This window comes from Sphaeramia orbicularis, chromosome 14 (assembly GCF_902148855.1).
Source record: "Sphaeramia orbicularis chromosome 14, fSphaOr1.1, whole genome shotgun sequence".
Lineage (NCBI taxonomy): Eukaryota > Metazoa > Chordata > Actinopteri > Kurtiformes > Apogonidae > Sphaeramia > Sphaeramia orbicularis.
The window spans coordinates 375293-388192 of NC_043970.1; the positions used below are offsets into that span (position 1 = coordinate 375293).

The 12900-nt window shown below is 36.6% G+C and overlaps 1 protein-coding gene across 1 annotated transcript in view; it reads left to right on the forward strand.

The window, feature by feature from the left end:
• Positions 1–12900, forward strand: part of LOC115433202 (probable protein phosphatase DDB_G0282105) — a 105564-nt gene that overhangs the window by 10849 nt on the left and 81815 nt on the right. Inside the window, exon 4 of the mRNA XM_030154485.1 lies at positions 1242–1322. Coding sequence (XP_030010345.1) covers positions 1242–1322 — 81 coding nt within the window. The remainder of the gene's footprint in view (positions 1–1241; positions 1323–12900) is intronic.

A 12900-nucleotide genomic window follows, 5' to 3' on the forward strand; every position in this document is an offset into this window, starting at 1 on the left:
ATCATACTCATGTTTTTTTTTTTGATCAATGGTCCCTTTTATCGGATCAGGTAAAAGTCAGAAACAACTGGACCTGATTTTTATGGCAAATGTAATGCACTTCATTAGTTTGTCACAGGAAAACTGCAAATCCCATTGGTTCAGGTTCAGACTGCATGTTAAAAAGTTACTGTGTTTTAAGAACCTAATAAAAAACACCTGTAGCTGCTTTCTATTTTATTTAACAAAACAATTTAGCTTGTTTTCTTTTTTCATTAGCGGCATATGCTATATTAGATATTCTGTACAAATGAAAAATGTCCTTAAATTTAATAACAAATCATTTCAATTATCCATTTTACTACTAGTAATATAAAAAATTACATTAACTAAGCTGATTACACATTTTTGTCGTAGAATTCTATGGGTAGAGAAGTGACAATGCTAACTAGAAAATGTCATGCTAACCACCAGCTAACAACATTTCAGCTACTGGCTAAATATTATCATATACAGTTGTAAAATGCCAAATTCACAACATTAGTAAACCCACCAGTTGACAAGCATAATTAGCAACTTAGCACCCAGACTATATATTGCTGAAGGCTACTGAATTAATTCTAACACCAGGTAATGTAATTAAGTTATGCTAACAGGCCAAGTTGTCAACAAATAACAGGAAAATTCATGAAACCTGTGTGTAGTATATTGTACAATTTTTCGAAAACATTTTCATTGTTTAATTTTACTTATTCTAATTTAATACATAGAGAAAATTTTGGAGTTGACATTATTTATATATTATTCTGTTATTATTTTACTGGTCCAGCCTACTGCAGATCAAATTTAGCTGAATGTGGAACTGAACTAAAAGGAGTTTGACAGCCCCGCACTAGTCATTTCAAATTCACCAGTGGAAACAATCATTTTTCCGACAGCACCTGAAGGCAGCATGTGACCAGAGTGACTCCTGAGGAAAAAAGTTAACTTGGTATTTATCCTAAGCCTGTCAGTTTTGTCACGTAGTCACATTTTTTTGAACTAGTTAGACTCATTAAATGCTCAGTGGACTGGTACACTCTGGTGCATTCTGTCTCAGTCCATTATTGTAACTAAACATCTCCTGATCGTCATCTGTAGCTCATAAAACTGAGACAAAGCTGACTGTATGAGGAGGATTTTCTCTGTGTTAAATATCCTCAAACACTGACCTGTCCATGTACTGTTTGTCTTTTCTGTTTTTGCTGTGTCCGCCATGTCAGAGCATCAGTGGGAAGTCTTCGTCAGTGTTCAGCCAGTCGTCCAGTCCTATCAAGAGTCCTGAGCTCAGTGTAGAGGAGGAGGTAAGGACACACTCACACACACTGAACTACCACCTGAACCTGCTGCTGGAATAGCAGTGCTGTGTTGTTGAGCTGCGTGTTTGTCTTTAATGGAGAACAGAACAAATAATCAAAGAGGACTGTAAGGACAACTGCTACATCTGAAGTCAGCGTTCTGGGTAAATGCATGAAAATTACACAGAAATGAGTTTGTAACTTGTCACAGCAAGTTTCAGTGACGTCGTTGTAGTTGGTAACAAAGCAGGAGAGAACTGTTGCCTTTCCTGTCATAAAGTTCAGCAGGAGGTGGTTTATGGGCGGGTCCATGGGAAGGATCAGTGCCCACAGTAACAGAGGGGGTGGGGGGTGGGGGGGTATGGACCTGTTTAGTGTCTGGATTATGTGTGAGCAGATTGACTCAGTGGAGTCCAACACCTGAGGGGGCCATGAAACCTGTGGATGTTAAAAATATCAGTGTTCTTTTGGTTAGACTTCCTGCAGTGTATTATCATGGAGGTGCCTGCTTAGACTACCCTCTGTAACACCTGGACAGAATATATATGGTTATCTCATGTCAAAATTACCTAACTCTTACACAGGTGGACAAAAGTATGTGGACACGTTGAATCCAGGTGTTTCTTTTCTAACAGGGGTCTGGGATACAAAACAATAATGACTAATGTCAGAATATAGTTTTATATTATGGGATAAATATCATATTGATTATTAATATTGATGTTTCTGAGTCTGATCCTCATGACCAGGACATCTGACAGCTGGAGACATGATGTGTCCACATATTTATGTCCATGTAGTTTAGAAACATCAATATTTCCTTAAAGTGTAATGGTAGACTTTTCTTCCTCAGTCAGATGTGATGACAGTAGATGGTTAGATGAGGAAGAAAATTATTATTATTTACAGTCAGAGCACAAACATTTTTTTTTGTAGAAATTTAGAACAAGAACATTTCAAAATTATAGTCATGGATTAAAAAAAAAAAATGTTGAGAGAAATTAAGTCAAAACCATCTCTGAGGCATTTTGGAAGCAAAGATAACAATTTAAACCAAACTAACTAATGCACTGATATTTATCCCATAATATAAAACTATATTCTAACATTAGTCATTATTGTTTTGTATCCCAGACCCCTGTTAGAAAAGAAACACCTGAACTCAACGTGTCCACATACTTTTGTCCATCTGTGTATGAGTTAGACAGTTATGATATGAGGATAATAATTTGTCTTAAATATATTTTTTTACAAGACAAATGAACACATGTTGAATGAGCTGAATCTTTCATTCACTTGGAAATAGTTTAGACATAATGAGACTTTTTTTGGGACAGTGGACATGTACAAAAACTCAGTTATCTTTACCTTTCTAGACATTTGTGGGTTTTGGAAATTCAACAGACAGCGGTGAAGCTTCCATTCAGATTTACTATCTTTAAAGGTGGGGTAGGAGATCCTGGAAAAACGGTTTGAGCAAGCTCCATTTTGAAACTACACAATTCAAAAGTCCAAACCCCTTTCCTCAGACATCCCCCAAAGCCACGCCTCCAGAGTACTGGATTGTACTCGCACAGGGGGGAGGGGGCAGGGACAAATGACAGTTGAGTTTGATAGACATATCACCATTCAATCATTTCGATGGGTCGGTTAAAATGATTGGATGGTGTTTATTTCAGTCCTGTCCATTCCACAGGTGACTAAAACTTTTTATTTTTGTGTTAGAACATTTAATTAATTGGTTGTAATCGGGATGTGAAGGGGATTTTAAATAATATAGTAAAAAATTCTCCAGGAAAACATCTCCTACCCCACCTTTAAGCACATTTTCACTAAATGTGTCTATCAAGTGGGTACCATCATCACGGTTGCAAACCTTTTACAGAGAACTGTAGTATCTGTTTATCTATTCATAACACTGTAAGGTCTCAGAGCATCTGTGTGTGTGTGTGTGTGTGTGTATGTGTGTGTGTGTGTGTGTGTGTGTGTGTATGTGTGTGTGTGTGTGTGTGTATCTGCACAGTTCTGACAAACGTAGATGTTTTTAACTGGTCCATTTGGTTCCTACAGTTAAGGAATAATATCTTCACATTAAATATCTCGGCAAGTTGATAGGACCATTTTTTTGGGAGTCATAGTCATTTTGGAATACAACAGCCTTACAGTCATTTTGCTCAGTTGACGGAAAGAGCCGTACCACACTGCATGATGGGAAATGAAGTTAAAAACAGGAGCGACGCATTTACTAACCTCAGTTCCTAGATATCTGTATTAACAAAGGCACTAGTTTCATATAGTACCGTACCAGCTGAGCTCTTCACCGAGGGCCTGGTAGACAGAAGAGGTGCTTTCTGATAATTTTGTATCGCGGTCTTTTCTGCTCACTTCTCAGAATTTGCCACAGTTTATCAAAAGCCTTTGTCAGCCACCTGGTTTTGCAGCGCTTCTATTTGGTTTTTGTGTTTTTTCAGTGAGCATTACGTTCTCCTTACTGGTCCACACACGGACGCACAATTATTTGCTGGAACTAACTCAAGTGTGATTGTTATTCTTATCAACTTTTCTACCTTTACCAAGCCCAAATATTTTCTGATGTTTCAAAGATGATTTTTGATGTTCTCACTCAGGTTTTATGTGCTAATTGAAAATGCTAATAACAGCAGCTGATTGAAAACACACCTGCAGATGCTTCAGTTTACTAATTGAACATGAATCTAGTGAAGCGTTGGACAGAACCAAAGCTACAGGTCTGTTTCTGCCTGAAGTCCAAATGAAAGAAAATGAAGAATGCAGGCAGAGTAGATTCTTTCTGTTGGTTTATGTAGACACACCCATCGGTGTAAAGGCTCAACATGGGAACATGTTGGTGTCTGAGAGTACAGTAGCATAACAAATGTCTAGTGTTTTTTCTGGACTCCTCAGATTAGTCGAAGGCATGTTATTGCTCGGAGCGTGTGCAGCTACACCCTGCTTCTTCACCACATTGTCACAAAAGCGAGTTGTTCAAAGTCACAGAAACGAAAACTGTCACAACTCTTAACAAGCCATTCAGACCTGGTGGTAAATCAAGGTGTGTCCGTCTGTTTCACAGAAGTCTTTGCTGTGGGTGGGTCCGTCAAGTGCATTCCTTTGATTTGGACCTGCAGTGTCATGCTTATAGCTGTTGTCAAAACAGGGAGGTTCCGTAATTTATGGCGGCTGTGGTTGTATTTGTAGGACATGAGAAAGTCCTGACTGCAGGTACACGTATGCTGTAATTATAATGACACGTATGGGTCTGTTAGAATGGTAGAGTCATCTGCAGCCTTGGAAAGCATTAGTGACGGCTGAGAATAAAGCTTTGAGCGTCTGCCATCATGGGTGTTTACCCAATTAAACATTTGTGTTTCAGTCAGTAATCGTTTTCTCTACTTCAGTGGTGTAACTGATCATTATATCTATTGGATTAGTCATTATTTTGAAAGCTGCTCAGCATTTAGTCATATCTGAAAAGAGTAAAAACTGAACCTAAACCTAACCTTACAGATATATAAACACAACACAGGTGAAAATATGCACATGTCACCAGTGAAAATATGACGGTTATTTCTTATGAATGATTTAAGGATACTTATCAAAATTGTTGCTGTATTGTTTTTTTATGTGGATCAACTTGTTAATATTTTGGCTGATGCTTGTTTGTCACACTGTGTTCAAAAGTAATGGATTTGTAATAGATTACAAAGCAGAAATCTTACCAGAGACAAACAAGCCAAGCTAACATTCCTGCTAACTTACTGAAAACACTCTGCTAAACAGGAAATATTATGTTTAATGCTAACAAAAAATTTCAGGTACTTCGTAATGCACACAGTTGTCTTTGATAAGACTGTGCACAGTTTTACATTATGTAAAGCAGGGGTCTCAAACTCAGATCCTCGAGGGCCGGTATCCTGCATGTTTTAGATGTTTCCCTCCTCCAGCACACCTGACGGTCGTTATCAGGCTTCTGCAGAGCTTGATAATAGGCTTATCATTTGAATCAGGTGTGTTGGAAGAGGGAAACATCCAAAACATGCAGGATACCGGCCCTCGAGGATCTGAGTTTGAGAGCCCTGATGTAAAGAATATTACTCATCAGTCAAATAAGCCTAATTGGTAAATTAGCTCTGTAACGCAGCGCCAAATGAATACAAGGTTAGCTAATGTAGTGAAGTTATGACACGCCAAAAAAACTGCATGAAACATTGTGTAACAAAATGATCTTTGACAGTGTTCTCAGTGATGGGGCTTATTAAATCTATTAAATCCTCTGGAAAACAAATCAAAGTTGAATGTGTCATGAAGCATTGACAAAAGTGTGATGGATCATAGTTTTTACAAAAGCTAGTCCAAAAGCAGCTTGTGTTGTTGGTCAGACCAGTTCTCAGAGTTTGTGTAGATGTGGTAGAGCCCTTTTTTTTGACAGTTTGCCAAGTTTTATGCAGATCTCTCCTTCATATAATGTAGGTCTGTACCTTAACTGTGTCTGTGGTTAGCAGCTTACATTATCTATTGTTGATTTTTGTTTCAGCTAGTGGCTAATGGGAGCAGGTTCACTTGGGTGGGACAACTTTTTTAGGGTGTGTTTACCAGAATTAATTGTGTAACAAATCTCCTTTTTAACTGGTCCAATATCAAAAAGTTTACAGAAACTTAAATGACAAATTTCAATTTTTAATTTGTCTACTAGACATGAAATCTTATTAACAGAATAGCAGTTTGTAAAAGGACCACTAGGGTCCAAACAAAGCTCCTGGAAAAGAATGGTTAAACCTGTGAAGGGTCCCCTTTCAGTTTTGCAGTGTTGGATCTTATACTAGGAATCATAGTGGCGTTTGTCTGTTCATATAATGTAGCAGGTCTTTAATCTGTCACCTCACATCCTCTGCAGACTCAGCTGGTCATGGGTCAATTATCTGTGCTGTTTTTTTCTACCCAACATTCACGGCATGTGTTCAGACTAGAGTTAGAAAATAGTTTCAGTTTTCAATGATAATCTGCCAATGAGCTTTTGTCAACAAAGCCGAGGGAATGTTTTGGTGGTTTTATCATTTTATGGAGACGCTTTTCTTTTAGAGGCATGTGGACCATACCAGTCTGCAGGGAGGGGGAGCCGTCCTTAGCCAGGTTTATTTCAATTAGTATTTAGTATTTTTAGTATTTATTTATGAAAAAAAAAAGCACATGCACATCACAAACAACAAGAAAAAAGGAAATTATCATGCAAGTAAGACCATTGTGCAGGAGAGGATAGAAGCCAAAAAAGGCTTATATAAATACCTCCCCAGAAATAAATGATACACAAAAAAGAAATAAAGAATAAAAATACAATATAACTGAAATAATAATTAAAAGTAAAAAATAAAAAATACAAATCAAATGATATAAAGCCTTACATTTTTTTTTGGAAATTAGAGTTTTTTTTTTTTTTGTTGGTTTTTTTTTATTAAATAAGTGCCTATTTTGGAAACATCATGATGCAACAGTTTTTTCAAATGCAGTTTTTAACATTTTTATGGAATGTCCTTTGTGGTGGACAGTTTTCTTTTCTTTTCTTTTCTTTTCTTTTCTTTTTTTTGTAAAAAGTTGTGAAACTCTTGTCCACAAATGTGGACAGAAGACCCATAGCTGGGTCTGAGGAGGTTAAATAATGACACAGAAGATGCTGATTGAAGTTCAGGACGTAGATAATTCCGAAGATGTGGTCCATGATATTTTAGAGAATACTGACAGACAGAAGTCTGACAGTACGGAAGATAAAATTGGCTTGAGTATCATGTAGGATAATTGTGAAACACAGAAGACAACATAAAAAAAGTTCTGGAAAACTTTAGGAAGGACAAAAGTTAAGTGAACATATTTGTGCATGAAGACACATGTCACTTTATATTTTATGTTCGCTATTTTAATCGGCAAATATTCTGATGATCTTTTGAATACAGAGGATAGTTTTGGGGTCAGTACTCCTTGTGCTGTTCTCAGAAACATTAGATTTCTGATCTGTCCTTCAAGTAGGGATGTAACTGATTAGTATTACCGTTTAAATTCTAATTATCCTGATAACCGTGTTTGATTACTGCACTTTCAACACAATCTTGATCTGGAAAATGGTCAAACAATGGCCATAGGGTTCCATCTTTAATACACATTTGTATATTTGATGTTTACATGTTAATATTTGAATGTTTCTGCCAACAGAAAGTACATTGTGCCTATTATTTTATTTTTTATTTTTTATTTTTTTTTTCAAAATACAACTAGGTTAAATTATTTCAGTACAGTACTTTTTGAACATTTCAAGCACATTTCAACAATACCGTGATAATAATGATAACTGTTGTAATTTTGGTCACAATAACTGTGATATGAAATTTTCATATTGTTACATCCCTACCTTCAAGTGTTCCTAGTTCTAACAGACATGCTGGTTTGAAGCGCCTGAGTCGGTGCAGTTTGCATTGAAAATCTAAGTTCCTTTAAGCCGTGCAGGGCAGGGATTTAGTGCGTCCCCCTTCAGGCTCTTCCAAAGCCTCACATGAGTTTATGCAGAGCTATTCCAGATCCACACCCACCTGGACTGACAGCTGGACAGATTCACTACTTTACCCACTTCAGTGTTAGTTATTGAGCTCTGTAAAGACAAGATTTGTTGGTTACCTGCTCAGGTTCTTTGTAATGTTTGTGGGCACCTGGTGGGTATTGAAAAGAACAGTATTATGTCATAAACAGAACCATAGAAAGTGGTTAAATGATTTTATTTGACTTAAGTATTGAGTCAGATAAATGTCAAAATGTCGTGCAGATGAGATGAAAGCGCTCCAGCTCTTCTATTCAATGAACTTCTATGTGATCACATTTACATGAGATTGTTTCGGCAGTAGTGACAGAAAAATATGCAGCTGAAACAATACAGTGTGACACAAGTCAGTGAGGAGCATTGATCATTGGCACAGTAGAAGGTGTGGCCACTGGTACAACCAAACAACCGTTAAATGTTTCTGAGCGTGTGCGTGTGTGGTGGTTTTCCCTCTTCCATGATGGTGAAAGATACAGTAAGTCTGACTGGAAAATGAAGCAGAATGAAAGCCTTAAAGCTCAAACCCTTACACCGAACAAAACAAATAACTGAACTGTTTTTTAACCCTTTCATGCATGGTGGTCACTCCAGTGGTCAGTTCTTCTCCAGCTGTTCTCTTGTATATTCATGGGTTTTGTTGTTTTAGTTCCATATCAGCCGACACAGTGGACACTTACGCATCATCCCATAATAATACACTGACATTCAGACCTTTCCTGTAACTTTGCTGTTCTTGATAAACCTGATCTGCACTAACGTGTTTGAATGTAAATCAATTGTTATTTGTTAGACAAAAAGTTTTTTTTTGCATATTATCTCCATGAAGTGAGTAATAACTAGCATTAGAATATGTTAAAATGTGAGAAAACATCAGATTAGCAGCATTAAAATGTTTTTATTTCATTGTTTTCATCTCACGCACCATCCCATAATACATTGTAATTCATACTATTACTGTAACATGTGTTAAATCAATTGCTAATTGTTATTAGACTGTAATCAACAGTTTTCTTAATCAAAAAGGTTTTTTTTTATATTGTCTGCATGAAGTGAGTAATTAACATTTTTTTTAAAAAGAAAAAAGATGTTTATTTGCACATTATCTGAGTGTGTAGTAACTAGTATTAGAGTATGTTAAAATGTGAGAAAACATCAGATTAACTGCATGAAAAAGGTTTTTATTTCATAGTTTTCACACAGTTTATCACTTTCTGATGATGGGTTTTAAATGCATGTTTTTTTGCTTCAAAAATTGGTGTCCAGCTGAGTGGACATTTTTGTAACTCCATGAAAAATAGGTTCATCAAAAAATTTCAATTGCATTGTTTTTTTCATGCCTAAAAAGGAATAAAAACACTCAGGAAAAAAACTCAACTAAGGTTCTCATAATTCATGCATGAAAGGGTTAAAGGGCTCATATTTATCTAAACCAGGGGTGTCAAACATACGGCCCGGGGGCCAAATGCGTCCCGCCAAAGGTTCCAATCCGGCCCCTGGGATGAATTTGAATTCCACAGTCAAGGCTGTCAATCTCATTTTAGTTCAGGTTCCACGTACCAACCTATAGGATGTCAAGTAAAATAATAACATAAAAACCTACAAAAAATAATGACTCCATGTTTTGTTCTCGGTTTGATGTGAAAAAAATATTACATTATGCCAATAAACTTCAAATTTTTGTCTGTTTTAGTGCAAAAAATAACATTAAATTATGAAAATATTTACATTTACATACTATCCTTTAACAATATAATGTGAATAACCTAAACAAATTTGAACAGCCTGAAATGTCTAGAGAAAATTAAGTCCAATTTTAACCATTTTCTGCCTGTTATTAAGTGTTTAGTGTCTTTGTAGATCTGATCCATAACGCACACGTAGAAATGATAAGTTGAGGCAGAATATTGTCAAAATTGCACTGGTTTTACTGAAGAAATTTCAGTTTTTTCAGGTTATTCACACCTTTTTTGTTTGGATAGTTTATAAAAGTAAGTATTTTCATAATATAATGTTTTGGGGTTTTTTTGCACTAAAAACAGACAAAAATTTGGAGTTGTTGTTATTTATAGATTATTCTGTTATTATTTTACTGGTCTGGCCCACTGCAGATCAAATCGGGCTGAATGTGGAACCTGAAAGAACAGGAGTTTGAGAGCCCTGATCTAAACCCACTTTTCTTAGTCTGTGGTTCATTTATTGTGTATTTGGACCCTAATAGTTCATAACGTTTGAATTTGAACCCTCTAGCTGCTACAAAACTATCTTTATATTCATTCCGGCAAAGTGGATTCCTACAGTCCGTTTTAATTCCTGCTTAACCCTATAACGCCAAACGTATCATATTTGATCCATGAGTTTTGAAGCCCTCTACGTGATCAGTGTGATATTTTTCTTCTTGAAAAACCTGATGTATACAATTAGATACATGCAATACACAGATAATCCACCAGGGGGAGGAGTTCATTCACCAGAGGCCTTTCCAGTGACACGACAAGACTGACATTAATGAGGAAGGAGGACGAACTGGGACCATTTAGAACAGGGATTAACTATTTGTTAGACATGTTTGTGTTACATTATGTTTTTGTTCAAAAATAATATTTCAGCATTAAGACCCAATGGATCAAATATGATGCAAAATTGAAACTCATACATGGAAATTGATATTTGAAGAAACATTTTTGGGTTGTTCAGAAGGACCAATAAAGGCCTCAGCTTCAAACAACTGGAATTTTCTGTCAGTGATTTAATGGTTCAGGCTTTCCAGGGTTAATTAGTTGCATCTTTAACTCGTTCCGTCTCCACATTTGCTCATATCAGGTCCAGACTTCAGACCAACATTTCTCCAGTATTTCTCCATAATTGTTTGTCGTCATCAGCGGTTGTAGTTCAGACTGAAAATCTGTCCAAACTTGGAGCCCATTACCTCAAATGTTCAGTTGTCGGTTGAACGGGACAGAGCAGCACAGCCAATAACCTGGATGGGGCGGGGCCTGAAGTGTCTCCTGTGCATTTAAAGGGCCAGCGCTCCAAACCACCTTTCTGGTGTCATTCCTCAGAAATAGGGTTGAAGATGGACCTGTGGAGTTGAATGAATGAAGAATTCAGAGCCAAGCAGAGCATTTACAGTTTATGGAGACCACAGGGAAATGTGGGAAAAGGAAGAATTCCATTTAAAAAAGACAAATATCACTCCTTTAAGCTGAAGGATACATGGTCCAGAGTGTAGTGTCACGTAACTAATACGGAGTTATAACATCTTTAACCCTTTCATGCATGAATTATGACAACCTTCGTCAAGATTTTTTTCTTGAGTGTTTTTATTCCTCCTTAGGCATGAAAAAAACAATGTGATTGAGTTTTTGTTTTTTGTTTTTTTTTCATGAAGTTACATAATGTCCATGCATTTAATTTTTGAAGTAAAGAAACATGTGTTTAAAACCTAATATCAGAAAGTGAGATGAAAACAATGAAATAAAAACATTTTAATGCAGCTAATCTGATGTTTTCTCACATTTTAACATATTCTAATGCTAGTTATTACTCACTTCATGGAGATAATATGCAAAAAAAAAACATTTTGTCTAACAAATAATTGATTTACACTCAGACATCTTACTGCAGATCAGGTTTATCAAGAACAGCAAAGTTACAGTAAAGGTATGAATGTCAGTGTATGGGATAATGCATAAGTGTTGGCTGATATGGAACTAAAATAACAAAACCCATGAATATACAAGAGAACAGCTGGAGAACAACTGTCCACTGTAGTGACCAGTATGCATGAAAGGGTTAAAGGGAAAAAAAAAGCATTTTCCAGCAATGCTGTTGTCATATAGAAACGACTACATTCATTCATTCATATGAACATTGATGTAAATAATCTGTGTTCATTTCACAGACATGAAATCTACCCTAAATTCTGAAAAACTATGGGGAAAAAATTTGTTTTATGTATTTATTTTCTAATATACATTCGTGGAAAAATTATTAGAACACCAAAAGTCATCAAAAACAATGGTTATGTCATCCAGTCCTAACTCCTGTGTGTGTCATGTGACTAAAACAGACAGAAAAGTTGACAGACAGAAGTTGTTGGTTGAACAGGACAGAGCAGCACAGTTGACAGCCTGGAGGGGGCGGGGCCTGAAGTGTCTCCTGTGGATTTAAAGGGCCAGCGCTCCAAACCCCCTTTCTGGTGTCATTCCTCAGAAATAGGGTTGAAGATGGACCTGTGGAGTTGAATGAATGAAGAATTCAGAGCCAAGCAGAGCATTTACAGTTTATGGAGACCACAGAAGAAATGTGGGAAAAGGAAGAATTCCAATTTAAAAAAGACAAATATCACTCCTTTAAAGGTATTTTCTATTTTTGACTCAGTGTACAAAATGAACTGCCCACATTCTTCCAGCACCTGCAGTTATTGGATGCTGCTTTGCATATTGTTAACTCTGACCACAAATGTAAGCATAAGGTTTCAGGTCTGTACATGCTGGAGGCAGAACTGTATGTGGGGATAGTAGTATTCCTTTGAGTGTCTTGGAATGTAATAAGCAGTTTACACAGTAAATGATAGATACACCACCAAAAACCTGACGCTCAGGTTTTGGTATGTATGTTTATTGGCCTGTAAAAATATTTGGACGCCAATACAAAAAGTGTTTTGTTAGTCTGTTGTTTCCAGGATGCATGGTGATGCTTGAAAGGTTGGGAAGATTACATGAATATGATCTGATTATCTGAAAGTGGATTAGAGGCTCTGTGTGGTCCTCTGGAATGATTAAGGTGAAGGGAATGTGTGAAAGGGAGATGTGAATCAGTGAATTGACAAACAGGCCCTCCTTCATTTAAAAAAAAAAAAATAGAGGACTCTTGGTCTTATTTTGACAAAACAGGTTTGTAGAAGAGTTGTTGCTCACTAGACTGGAAAGGATTAAAGAAGTATTTCTGAAGGGTTTGGACTTGTCGACCGTCAAACAGATGGTG